Here is a 15,251-nt window from a genome sequence, read left to right on the forward strand (position 1 = left end):
GCACCTACCGCTGTTGCACCAACAACAGTCGCACCTACGACTGCTGCACCTATCACTGTCGCACCAACAACAGTAGCACCTACGACTGTTGCACCTACTACTTTTGCACCAACAACAGTAGCACCTACGAGTGCTGCACCTACCACTATTGCACCAACAACAGTAGCACCTACAACTGCTGCACCTACGACTGCTGCACCTACAACCACGTTGGCCCCTGAACCTACTTATAGTCTCACAGCAAACTTGCTCGAAGTCACTTTTACAGCTGGCTTGAATGACACCAATAGCACCGAATACCAACGACTTGAACAACAAGTTATAGAAACGGTGAATTAATCTTTTTTATTTTTGTTAAATTCTCTTTCCTGAAAAGTTTAATTTTCAGACATTTTTCTTAAAAGTTACTAAAGTTCTTTCAATTTTGCTTTCTTTTTGCAGTGTGATACAATATACAGAGCCGAATTTCCGAATACATTTACCCGCTGCATTTTGAAAGATTTCAGGTAAAAACAGTGTTCTAAATGTCGTTCTCTGATTTAACCTTTTATGCAGGATCTTGGTCTTGAATTTGTTATCTTTCAATGTTGATACTGCCACAGGTAAAACAGATAACACAAGGTAACAGAATCATCCTATTTATTTAATTAATATTTATTTCCATTTGGTTCTATGATACAGTCCCATACCCATATTACGGGTGACCGGAGTTCAAGCAAATATGGAAGTTGTGTTCGATAGTACTACTCCTACTGCAGAGCTCCCTAACAATGACCTCATCGCTGACACCTTAGTAAATGCTGTGAATGATTCCAACAATAGCTTCAACGTGAGCATAAATCCTGCCTCAGTCCGTGTAATTGGTAAGTAAACACAACACAATTTTTCACTCTAATCAGTTTGCATATTATTTGGAAAATGTTTTTAAATAAGTTTGCTAAAAAATTATGTTGCTACACAGGAAATTGAAGTAAAGACAAGATTTATAAAGACAACTTTAAGCATTTTCAGTGTTCTACAGCTTGTCCTGTAAAGAAATTGTTATTCACTGTAAGAATTTACATCAGCAACTTCAGAACTAGATAAGATGCTAAAAAAGTATTTTTGTTAGTCCTTTATGATTGTTTTTAGGTCTGTGAATCCGGCACTAAAGTCAGTTGTAAATAATTCCTTTTGGTTTGGGCACCAATACTTATTTACATGTTATTTAAATATATGTTTTACAGCAAGTACAGTTACAGCTATAACTACAACGGCCGCACCAACGACTGCAGCACCTACGACTGCAGCACCTACGACCGCTGCTCCTACGACCGCTGCACCTACGACCGCTGCACCTACGATTGCTGCACCTACTACTGCTGCACCTACGACTGCTGCTGCAACGACTGCCGCACCTACTACTATAGCACTCATAACATCCAGAGTGACTTTCAGATCGGTTGAATCCACATTTACAAGTGACTTGCTAAATCCATCTTCTGAGGCTTTTAAAGCACGAGCTACAATGATAAATGAACAGGTAAGTTTTACCCTTAGAATAAAATATGCTGGTACACCTTCTGAATTATTTTATTAGAAAACTAAAGCACCCCCTCAAAGGACTTAACACCCACTTGACAGTTTACATACTTTGTATAAAATATCTCATATACAGTTTAGTATTCCAAGCCAAAGGTAAAAAGTAAAAACAGTTTCAATACAACCTGTTTGTGTTTCTGCAGCTTACACCTGTTTTCCAAACGACATTCCCTTCCACCTTCAAGTCATTGGAAGTAGTGTCATTCAGGTAATTTGTTAAGACAATTACAATTTAAGAATAATGGCCTAAATCTGGTAGTTCAAACAATATTTTTTGTTTCTCCTTCTCCAGTAACGGATCAGTCTTCACAACTATGGACCTTAGCTTTGTAAGCACAAATGTTCCTAACACAACTCAGATTGCGAACACTTTAATAAACGCAGCTTCAAGCGTCGTCGGCTTTGACATTGAAGGCAGCTCCATCGACGTTAATGGCATATGTAAGTATGAGTGCTACTTGATCCAACATTTCAAAAGTTGCACAATTGTTTGTTTAACTAATGATTTGTTTACTTTTCTTTGCATTTACAGCTTCAAGTGGAGTAGTAAGCCACAAGATCAGTCTCGTCACCGCATCCTGCCTGGTACTGTTGTCATGGTTACTGTCAAGCCAGCAATAGCATCAGTGCTGTTTTCCAGTTTAAAACAGATCATGAGTGCCATCACTGGTATGAAAAATGAATTTGTTGTCGGTAAAAATCCAAGATTCTTGTAGTTGAAGTCTTGTACGGCATCAGATGAACTTATTTTTTTATTTAACTTTGTATTGACCTGGCACATAAATGAAAGTGGATCAGGTATGTCTGTCGAACTAAACCCGTTTCTGCGTGGGAATGTCCAGGATCCTTGGGTGGACAGAATGACACAGCCAACTTTAAGCACCTGGTCCAATCAATCACCACTTGAATAATAAGCCAAACAACATAACATTAAGCCCTGGCATCTGGGATGTCAGATAATAATATACTATATATATATACTAGTTACAGGTATTAATGTTATCTTGTTTTGTCGTACCAAACAAGTAAACAACTACAAGTAAACTAGTAAAACCAGCATTTGAATGGAGTTGAGAGCATATTGTAAATGGTAAATGGAAATCCAGAAGGCTGTGCCTTGGGACTCAGTATCTTGCCGAATGACATGTGGACAGTTGGATCCTGGATTGAACCACTGATCTTCCAAACCTCTCTACCATTAGATATATATATATATATATTTATGTAAAAACAATGCACTGTAAAAAAAAATATTTATATAAAGTGTATTCATGTAATCATGTATAACCATATTCTGTGAGATTTCCTGTAGTTTGTACAACTTCTGTCACAAACCTTACAATGATCAGAATACAAAATCTTTGAAGAAATTAAATTGTCTCGTGTGATGTTTTTGTCACGATTCTGTCTGTGTGTTTCCTGTTTTAGTTACTAAACTGCATCAGGTATATCTTGTCTGGAGTACAATTGTTGCAAATATTTGTACTGTATGGTCATGTTCCAGATTTTAATCATCATGTTTATATTGATAAATCAAATGATTACTGACTTCTTTCTGAAATATGGAAACCTACAACCTGCTTTGAATGTGACACAAAGGGTTGAACTCAAAAGCAACAACTCAAGACAACGTTTCAAAAATAAAAAGGTCTTTACTCAAGATCGTTCAAGTACAACAAAAAATCATTCAATGAGGAAAAAGCGTAGAAGAAAGGAATTGCAAACAACATGAACAGGAAGTGCAATGACAGACAGTGCAGCATATTGTACAGTTTTAGAATATAGCATCAAAACGGATCTGTCATTTTTAATTATCTAACCTTTATTTAACCAGGAGAGACATCTTGCGACAAAGAATCACTTATATAAGGCTGACCGGGTCAAGACAGGCAGTTGCACAATTACAATTAGATTGTTACAGACAGAAAACACATAAAAGGAGTCTGATATTAAAAGGAACCATACATTTAGCAAAGGGATAATAATCAGTTTTGTGACCAGGTGTATTTAAAAACATTAACATCTTAAAGAATCTGCCTGTTGTTCTCACATGTTGGATTTAAAAGCGTTCAACTAGATTAAATCATTGAGTTTCTGTAACGTCCCATCATGTGTGTTAATGTATTTATATTATGTTTCATGTTTAATTTAGAGTCCATGTTTCATCTCGTCTCATTGTTCACTTGTTAATTTATAGTCACTCATGTCTATTCTCGTCATGCACTGTCTGTCATTGCACTTCCTGTTTGATTGTTGCCACCTCTTTCTCATTACCGTGTGTTTGTGTGTGTGTGTGTGTGTGTGTGTGTGTGTGTGTGTGTGTGTGTGTGTGGGTGTGTGTGTGTGTGTGTGTGTGTGTGTGTGTGTATATATATATATATATATATATATAAATATATTATAAATATAAATTAATAAAATCTATGGTTAACAGAAGAGGAGTTATACATCAATACCTAATTAAAATAAACACCACCGATACAAAAGTGCAACTAAATCGAAAAATTAAATGTGGGCTCTTAAACATCAGATCTTTAGCATAGAAAGCTGGATTGGTAAATGATTTAATATCAGATAATAAGATTGATTTATTTTGTCTCACTGAAACCTGGCTGAGACATGAAGAATATGTCAGTCTAAATGAATCCACTCCGCCTGGTCATATTAATACTCACATTCCTAGAGGCATTGGCAGAGGAGGTGGAGTTGCGGCCATATTTGACTCAAACCTCTTGATCAATCCTAATTCTAAACTAAACTATAACTCTTTTGAAAGCCTTGTTCTTACGCTGTCAAACCCAACATGGAAAACAATAAAGCCAGTTTTATTTGTTACTGTATACCGCCATCCTGGTCCGTATTCTGAATTTATATCTGAATTCTCAGAGTTTTTATCAAGTTCAGTCCTTAAAACAGATAAAGTAATTTTTGTAAGTGACTTTAGTATTTATGTGGATGTTGATAGTGACAGCCTTAATAATGCATGTATCTCAATATTAGATTCAATTGGGTTCAGTCAGAATGTACATGAACCAACTCACTGTTTAAACCACACTCTGGACCTTGTTCTGGGATATGGTGTTGAAATTGAAAGATTATTAGTGTGTCCACATTTTAATAATTTTTGAAGTCCTGTTACTGGACTACAAGCCAGTAGGCAAAATATCCTACGCTCGATGTCTATCTGAAAGTGCTGTGACAAAATTTCAAATATCATTTAGAGGGTGTATGGCTTTCCTATGTATATTGGCAAGAAAGTGGCTACTGAGCATTACAAACAAGTGCTCATGATCTCATCATGAATCAAAAGTACTCAATTCAAAACATTTTGAAACAAAATGACAACAATTAAGTCGTTTTTGAACAATTCTTAGTCTGCCCCCTCACCTGAGACCGATTTACCACCAGCACAAGGCTCCAGACAACACAGGTTCGTAGGGACACACAAACCTCTCCACCACGATAACTGTTGCACCAATAACATTAGCACCTATGAATGCTGCATCTACCACTGCTGCACCTACCCCTGTTGCATCAACAACAGCAGCACTTATGACTGCTGTACCTACGACTGTTGCACCTACCACTGTTGCACCATCAACGGCAGCAGCTACGACTGCTACAACTACGACTGCTGCACCTCCCACTGCTGCACCGACAACAGCAGCAATTACAACTGCTGCATATACTGCTGCTGCACCTACGACTGCTGCACCTACAACTTTTGTACCAACAACAGAAGCACTTACAACAGCAACACCTACGACTGAATCACCTTAAAATTCTGCACCAACAACATCAGCACCTACGACTGATGCACCTACGACTGTTGCACCTACGACTGCTGCATTTACCACTGCTGCACCTACCACTGTTGCACAAACAACAGTAGCACCTACGACTGTTGCACCTACCACTGTTGCTCCTACCACTGTTGCACCAACAACAGTAGCACCTATGACTGCTGCACCTACCACTGTTGCACCAACAACAATAGCACCTACCACTGCTGCACCTACCACTGCTCCACCTACCACTATTGCACCAACAAAAGTAGCACCTACGACTGTTGCACCTACCACTGTTGCTCCTACCACTGTTGCACCAACAACAGTAGAACCTACAACTGCTGCACCTACCACTGTTGCAGCAACAACAGTAGCACCTACCACTGTTGCTCCTACCACTGTTGCACCAACAACAGTAGCACCTACGACTGCTGCACCTACTACTGTTGCACCTACCACTGTTGCACCAACAACAGTAGCACCTACAACTGCTTCACCTACCACTGCGGCACCTACCACTGTAGCACCAACAACAGTAGCACCTACGACTGCTGCAACTACCACTGTTGCTCCTACCACTGTTGCACCAACAACAGCAGCACCTACGACTGCTGCACCTACCACTGTTGCACCAACAACATTCGCACCTACGACTACTGCACCTACCACTGTTGCTCCTACCACTGTTGCACCAACAACAGTAGCACCTACGACTGCTGCACCTACCACTGTTGCACCTACTACTGTTGCACCAACAACAGTAGCACCTACGACTGCTGCACCTACCACTGTTGCACCTACCACTGTTGCACCAACAACAGTAGCATCTACGACTGTTGCACCTACCACTATTGCTCCTTCCACTGTTGAACCAAGAACAGTAGCACCTACGACTGCTGCACCTACCACTGTTGCACCAACAACAGTAGCATCTACCACTGCTGCACCTACCACTGCTATACCTACCACTATTGCACCAACAACAGTAGCACCTACGACTGCTGCACCTACCACTGTTGCACCTACCACTGTTGCACCAACAACAGTAGCACCTACAACTGCTTCACCTACCACTGCGGCACCTACCACTCTTGCACCAACAACAGTAGCACCTACCACTGTTGCTCCTACCACTGTGGCTCCAACAACAGTAGCACCTACGACTGCTGCACCTACCACTGTTGCACCAACAACAGTAGCACCTACGACTGTTGCACCTACCACTGTTGCTCCTTCCACTGTTGAACCAACAACAGTAGCACCTACGACTGCTGCACCTACCAATGTTGCTCCTACCACTGTTGCACCAACAACAGTAGCACCTACGACTGCTGCACCTACAACTGCTGCACCTACCACTGTTGCACCAACAACAGTAGCACCTACGACTGCTTCACCTACCACTGTTGCACCAACAACAGTTGCACCTACCACTGCTGCACCTACCACTATTGCACCTACCACTGTTGCACCAACAACATTAGCACCTACGACTGCTGGACCTACCACTGTTGCACCAACAACATTAACACCTACCACTGCTGAACCTACCACTGCTGCACCTACCACTGTTGCTCCTACCACTGTTGCACCAACAACAGTAGCACCTACGACTGCTGCACCTACCACTGTTGCACCAACAACATTAGCACCTACCACTGCTGCACCTACCACTGTTGCACCTACCACTCTTGCACCTACTACTGTTGCACCTACCACTGTTGCACCAACAACAATAGCACCTACGACTGCTGGACCTACCACTGTTGCACCAACAACAGTAGCACCTACCACTGCTGCACCTACCACTGTTGCACCTACTACTGTTGCACCAATAACAGTAGCACCTACCACTGCTGCACCTACCACTGTTGCACCAACAACAATAGCACCTACGACTGCTGCACCTACTACTGCTCCACCAACAACAGTGGCACCTACCACTGCTGCACCGACTACTCTTGCTCCTACCACTGTTGCACCGACACTCATAACAACCAGAGTGACTTTCAGATCGGTTCAATCCACATTTACAAGTGAATTACTAAATCCATCTTCTGCGGCTTTTAAAGCACGAGCTACAATGATAAATGACCAGGTAAATTTTACTCTTAGATTAAAATATGCTGGTACACCTTCTGAATTATTTTATTATAGAACTAAAGCACCCCTCAAAGGACTTAACACCCACTTGACAGTTTACATACTTTGTATAGAATATCTCATATACAGTTTTGTATTCCAAGCCAAAGGTAAAAGTAAAAACAGTTTCAATACAACCTGTTTGTGTTTCTGCAGCTTACACCTGTTTTCCAAACGGCATTCCCTTCCACCTTCAAGTCATTGGAAGTAGTGTCATTCAGGTAATTTGTTAAGACAATTACAATTCAAGAATAATGGCCTAAATCTGGTAGTTCAAATTATATTTTTTGTTTCTCCTTCTCCAGAAACGGATCAGTCATCACAACTATGGAACTTCGCTTTGTAAGCGCAAATGTTCCTAATACAACTCAAATTGAGAACACTTTAATAAACGCAGCTTCAAACGTCGTCGGCTTTGACATTGAAAGCAGCTCCATCAATGTGAATGGCATATGTAAGTATGAGTGCTACTTGATCCAAAATTTCAAAAGTTGCACAATTGTTTGTTTAACTAATGATTTGTTTACTTTTCTCTGCATTTACAGCTTCAAGTGGAGTAAGCCACAAGATCAGTCTCGTCACCGCATCCTGCCTGGTACTGTTGTCATGGTTACTGTCAAGCCAGCAATAGCATCAATGTTGTTTTCCATTTGAAAACAGATCATGAGTGCCATCACTGGTATGAAAAAGGAATTTGTTGTCAGTAAAAATCCAAGATTCTTGTAGTTGAAGTCTTGTACGGCATCAGATTAACTTATTTTTTTATTTAACTTTGCATTGACCAGGCACATAAATGAAAGTGGATCAGGTATGTCTGTCGAACTAAACCCGTTTCTGCGTGGGAATGTCCAGGATCCTTGGGTGGACAGAATGACACAGCCAACTTTAAGCACCTGGTCCAATCAATCACCACTTGAATAATAAGCCAAACAACATAACATTAAGCCCTGGCATCTGGGATGTCAGATAATAATATACTATATATATATATATACTAGTTACAGGTATTAATGTTATCTTGTTTTGTCGTACCAAACAAGTAAACAACTACAAGTAAACTAGTAAAACCAGCATTTGAATGGAGTTGAGAGCATATTTTAAATGGTAAATGGAAACCCAGAAGGATGTTCCTTTGGACTCAGTATCATGCCGAATGACATGTGGACAGTTGGATCCGGGGATTGAACCACTGATCTTCCAATTAGTGGACAAACTATAGCATTATATATATAAAAAAAAATATTTATATAAAGTGTATTCATGTAATCATGCATAACCATATTCTGTGAGATTTCCTGTAGTTTGTACAACTTCTGTCACAAACCTTACAATGATCAGAATACAAAATCTTTGAAGAAATTAAATTGTCTCGTGTGATGTTTTCGTCATGATTCTGGCTGTGTGTTTCCTGTTTTAGTTACTAAACTGCATCAGGTATATCTTGTCTGGAGTACAATTGTTGCAAATATTTGTACTTTAAGGTCATGTTCCAGATTTTCATCATTATGTTTATATGTATGAGTCAAATGGTTACTGACTTCTTTCTGAAATATGGAAACCTACAACCTGCTTTGAATGTGACACAAAGGGTTGAACTCAAAAGCAACAACTCAAGACAACGTTTCAAAAATAAAAAGGTCAAGATCGTTCAAGTACAACAAAAAAGCACTCAATAAGGAAAAAGAAAGGAATTGCAAACAACATGAACAGGAAGTGCAATGACAGACAGTGCAGCATATTGTACAGTTTTAGAATATAGCATCAAAACTGATCTGTAATATTTAATTATCTAACCTTTATTTAACCAGGAGAGACACCTTGCGACAAAGAATCACTTATATAAGGGCGACCGGGTCAAGACAGGCAGTTGCACAAATACAATTAGATTGTTACAGACAGAAAACACATAAAAGGAGTCTGATATTAAAAGGAACCATACATTTAGCAAAGGGATAATAATCAGTTTCATGACCAGGTGTATTTAAAAACATTAACATCTTAAAGAATCTGCCTCTAGTTCTCTCATGTTGGATTTAAAAGCGTTCAACTAGAGTAAATCATTGAGTTTCTGTAATGTCCCGTCATGTGTGTATGTGTGTGTATTTATATTATGTTTCCATGTTTGCTCTTGTCTCATTGTTCACTTGTTAAGTTATAGTCACTCATGTCTAGTCTCGTCATGCACTTCCTGTTTGATTGTTGCTACCTCTTTCCCATTACCGTGTGTGCGTGTGTGTGTGTGTGTGTGTGTGTGTGTGTGTGTGTCTGTGTGTGTGTCTGTGTGTGTATATATATATATATATATATATATATAAATATATTATGAATATAAATTAATAAAATCTATGGTTAACAGAAGAGGAGTTATACATCAAAACCTAATTAAAATAAACACCAACGATGCAAAAGTGCAACTAAATCGAAAAATTAAATGTGGGCTCTTAAACATCAGATCTTTAGCATAGAAAGCTGGATTGGTAAATGATTTAATATCAGATAATAAGATTGATTTATTTTGTCTCACTGAAACCTGGCTGAGACATGAAGAATATGTCAGTCTAAATGAGTCCACTCCGCCTAGTCATATTAATACTCACATTCCTAGAGGCATTGGCCGAGGAGGTGGAGTTGCGGACATATTTGACTCAAACCTCTTGATCAATCCTAATTCTAAACTAAACTATCACTCTTTTGAAAGCCTTGTTCTTACGCTGTCAAACCCAACATGGAAAACAATAAAGCCAGTTTTATTTGTTACTGTATACCGCCATCCTGGTCCGTATTCTGAATTTATATCTGAATTCTCAGAGTTTTTATCAAGTTCAGTCCTTAAAACAGATAAAGTAATTTTTGTAAGTGACTTTAATATTTATGTGGCTGTTGATAGTGACAGCCTTAATAATTTATTTATCTCAATATTAGATTCAATTGGGTTCAGTCAGAATGTACATGAACCAACTCACTGTTTAAACCACACTCTGGACCTTGTTCTGGGATATGGTGTTGAAATTGAAAGATTATTAGTGTGGCCACATTTTAATAATTTTTGAAGTCCTGTTACTGGACTACAAGCCAGTAGGCAAAATATCCTACGCTCGATGTCTATCTGAAAGTGCTGTGACAAAATTTCAAATATCATTTAGAGGGTGTATGGCTTTCCTATGTATATTGGCAAGAAAGTGGCTACTGAGCATTACAAACAAGTGCTCATGATCTCATCATGAATCAAAAGTACTCAATTCAAAACATTTTGAAACCAAATGACAACAATTAAGTCGTTTTTGAACAATTCTTAGTCTGCCCCCTCACCTGAGACCAATTTGCCACCAGCACAAGGCTCCAGACAACACAGGTTCGTAGGGACACACAAACCTCTCCACCACGATAACTGTTGCACCAATAACATTAGCACCTATGAATGCTGCACCTACCACTGCTGCACCTACCCCTGTTGCATCCTTAATAATTTATTTATCTCAATATTAGATTCAATTGGGTTCAGTCAGAATGTACATGAACCAACTCACTGTTTAAACCACACTCTGGACCTTGTTCTGGGATATGGTGTTGAAATTGAAACTGTCGCTCTTCTAAAGAAGAAGATCATAAAACAGAAAAAGTAAATGGCGTTCAACTAAATTGGAAGAATCTCGTTTAGTCTGGTTAGATCATCTTAAAACGTATAAGAAGGCTCTCCGTAATGCCAGAGCAGCTTATCACTCTTCCTTAATAGAAGAAAATAAGAACAACCCCAGGTTTCTTTTCAGCACTGTAGCCAGGCTGACAGAGAGCCACAGCTCTACAGAGCCTTCTATTCCTATATCTCTCAGTAGTGACGACTTCATGAGCTTTTTTAACGATACAATTATAATTATTAGAGACAAAATTAATCTCCTCCTGCCCTCAATTGGTAATGACTTAATTTCAACCTCTGGAATTTCAAAAACATCTGTAACTCCTGAAATATATCTAGACTGTTTTACTCCAATCAACCTTAAACAACTAACTTCAACTCTCATCTCATCGTCTAAGCCATCAACCTGTCTTTTAGACCTGATTAAGAAAAAAGCACACTGAGACAAATGTAAAATTTGTGATATTGGGTTATATAAATACATTTGATTTGATTTGATATAGTCCTTATCTCCCTTTGTCCTGTGCCAGTTTGTCTTGTGTTTTTGCCACAAAGAGAGCCAGCGTTTTTGAATCAAGTAGCCTTCATAGAATTTAGCCTTTAGTCAATTTTAGTTTAGTTCATGTTTTTTGCATTTCCTTTGTTCTACGTTTTCTCCTCATATGAGTGATTTTTTTTTTGTAATTTAAACCATCTGGAGTAAAGACCTTTTTACTTTTAAAACCTCGTCTTGAGTCGTTGCTTTTGAGTTCAACCTTTTGTGTCACGTTCATAACAGTTTCAAGTCTTTCTGCAACATATTCCATGCTAAGTGTGACAAGTACACAAATTTAATGAACAACACTGTTTGGTTTAACCTGTATAAGCAGCTGCAGTTTATTTGTCTTAATTACAACAATATGCTGAAATTGTTAACTTTAAAATGATGTTTTTTACATTGACATTTAGGTTGGAAAAAAACATTCCTTTTTTTTAAATCAGTTCTTCCTTCTCCATTACCACGTCACTAGAAATCTATATTTATTTGTTTATCATATCCTACTGTCAAATGGTTGTAACCTCCTTTAACAAACACATAAATGGAATGCACAAGCAACAGGTTTCACAGACAAAAGGACTCACAACATTTCTGAAAGTCACGTCACTAGCCTTTATTTCATTCCAATACAAAGGCCTTAATAGATGAGGACTGTCACATAAGGTGAAGGGTTTGCAATATCACAGACGTGAACTGTACTATATTAAAAGACACTGACATAATTGAATATATTGAAAGCAGATATAAAGGGGTAGTTTATAACTTTTCATCTTTTCATTTTGGGTGGGTACATTTTTATATAAGGATTTTTGTACATTGTACTTATACATCCTATTATCAATCTCTCTCTCTCTCATTTATCTGTCAAATATCATTTAGAGGGTGTATGGCTTTCCTATGTATATTGACAAGAAGGTGGCTACTGAGCATTACAAACAAGTGCTCATGATCTAATCATGAATCAAAAGTACTCATTCTTGCAGAAATATCCTAAAGTCAAAACATTTTGAAACCAAATGACAACAATGAAGTCGTTTTTGAACCATTCTTAGTCTGGCCACTCGCCTGAGACCAATTTGCCTTGGGAGACCCTACCAGGAGCACTAGGCTCCAGACAACACAGCTCTCAGGTTCGTAGGGACACACAAACCTCTCCACCACGATAAGGTGATGGTTCCCAGAGAGGTACAAAAACGACTTCATGAAAAAAAGGGAAAGGAAAGGAGAGACCCTGCCCGGAGGAAGCCCGGGGCCCCCGTCTGGAGCCAGGCCCAGAGGGAGGGCCCGACAGCGAGCATCTGGTGGCCGGGTTTGTCACGGAGCCCGGTCGGGCACAGCTCGAAGAAGCTACATGGTGCCTCCCATCCATCCATCCTGTGGGCCCACCACTCATGGGAAAAACCGCTGGGGTCGGGTGCGCTGTCACACGGGTGGCAGTGATGGTCAGGGACCTTGACGGACCAGACCCGGGCAGCAGAGGCTGGCTCTGGGGACGTGGAACGTCACCTCTCTGTAGGGGAAGGAGCCGGAACTAGTGCGGGAGGTGGATCGCTACCAGTTGGATCTGGTGGGTACCACGTCACTAGAAATCTATATTTATTTGTTTATCATAGCCTACTTTCACATGGGTGTAACCTCCTTTAACAAACACATAAATGGAATGCATAAGCAACAGGTTTCACAGACAAAAGGACTCACAACATTTCTGAAAGTCACGTCACTAGCCTTTATTTCATTCCAATACAAAGGCCTTAATAGATGAGGACTGTCACATAAGGTGAAGGGTTTGCAATATCACAGACGTGAACTGTACTATATTAAAAGACACTGACATAATTGAATATATTGAAAGCAGATATAAAGGGGTAGTTTATAACTTTTCATCTTTTCATTTTGGGTGGGTACATTTTTATATAAGGATTTTTGTACATTGTACTTATACATCCTATTATCAATCTCTCTCTCTCTCATTTATCTGTCAAATATCATTTAGAGGGTGTATGGCTTTCCTATGTATATTGACAAGAAGGTGGCTACTGAGCATTACAAACAAGTGCTCATGATCTAATCATGAATCAAAAGTACTCATTCTTGCAGAAATATCCTAAAGTCAAAACATTTTGAAACCAAATGACAACAATGAAGTCGTTTTTGAACCATTCTTAGTCTGGCCCCTCGCCTGAGACCAATTTGCCTTGGGAGACCCTACCAGGAGCACTAGGCTCCAGACAACACAGCTCTCAGGTTCGTAGGGACACACAAACCTCTCCACCACGATAAGGTGATGGTTCCCAGAGAGGTACAAAAACGACTTCATGAAAAAAAGGGAAAGGAAAGGAGAGACCCTGCCCGGAGGAAGCCCGGGGCCCCCGTCTGGAGCCAGGCCCAGAGGGAGGGCCCGACAGCGAGCATCTGGTGGCCGGGTTTGCCACGGAGCCCGGTCGGGCACAGCTCGAAGAAGCTACATGGTGCCTCCCATCCATCCATCCTGTGGGCCCACCACTCATGGGAAAAACCGCTGGGGTCGGGTGCACTGTCACACGGGTGGCAGTGATGGTCAGGGACCTTGACGGACCAGACCCGGGCAGCAGAGGCTGGCTCTGGGGACGTGGAACGTCACCTCTCTGTAGGGGAAGGAGCCGGAACTAGTGCGGGAGGTGGATCGCTACCAGTTGGATCTGGTGGGTACCACGTTACTAGAAATCTATATTTATTTGTTTATCATAGCCTACTTTCACATGGGTGTAACCTCCTTTAACAAACACCTAAATGGAATGCACAAGCAACAAGTTTCACAGACAAAAGGAGTCACAACATTTCTGAAAGTCACGTCACTAGCCTTTATTTCATTCCAATACAAAGGCCTTAATAGATGAGGACTGTCACATCAGGTGAAGGGTTTGCAATATCACAGACGTGAACTGTACTATATTAAAAGACACTGACATAATTGAATATATTGAAAGCAGATATAAAGGGGTAGTTTATAACTTTTCATCTTTTCATTTTGGGTGGGTACATTTTTATATAAGGATTTTTGTACATTGTACTTATACATCCTATTATCAATCTCTCTCTCTCTCATTTATCTGTCAAATATCATTTAGAGGGTGTATGGCTTTCCTATGTATATTGACAAGAAGGTGGCTACTGAGCATTACAAACAAGTGCTCATGATCTAATCATGAATCAAAAATACTAATTCTTGCAGAAATATCCTAAAGTCAAAACATTTTGAATCCAAATGACAACAATAATCTTTTTGTGTTGTTCCTCAAGGTCTTGGTGTCCAATCTCGAGTGCTCAACGAAAGTTACATTTGGCACCAAATATGTTTATCAATAAACAGAATAAACCCTAAAATTGCTGCAACAACTTAAAAGACATTAAATAGGATGGGAATGGCCATCATATACTTCAATCATAATTTTTTAAGGCTTAATACAAGTTTGAAAATTAATTAATCACAGATGTATTACTAGAAAAACAGGATTCACAGGGCTGAGCCAAACCTTAAATTAATCTTCAATTTCAGTTTATAGATGATTTGTCAAATACTGTTGAGCTT

General features: G+C 39.6%; 1 protein-coding gene across 1 annotated transcript; it reads left to right on the plus strand.

Annotated features, from left to right (window-relative positions):
* The first annotated feature begins 204 nt into the window (after positions 1-204).
* LOC115023913 (salivary glue protein Sgs-3-like) lies at positions 205-2,288 on the plus strand. Its single transcript, XM_029455273.1, has 7 exons — positions 205-330; positions 442-506; positions 682-863; positions 1,227-1,522; positions 1,725-1,789; positions 1,874-2,022; positions 2,114-2,288. The coding sequence occupies exons 3-7, from the start codon at positions 722-724 to the stop codon at positions 2,200-2,202; spliced, it is 741 nt and encodes a 246-aa protein (XP_029311133.1). The 5' UTR covers positions 205-330; positions 442-506; positions 682-721; the 3' UTR covers positions 2,203-2,288.
* The last annotated feature ends 12,963 nt before the right edge of the window (positions 2,289-15,251 follow it).

The sequence above is a fragment of the Cottoperca gobio genome, chromosome 18 (genome assembly GCF_900634415.1).
Source record: "Cottoperca gobio chromosome 18, fCotGob3.1, whole genome shotgun sequence".
NCBI lineage: Eukaryota > Metazoa > Chordata > Actinopteri > Perciformes > Bovichtidae > Cottoperca > Cottoperca gobio.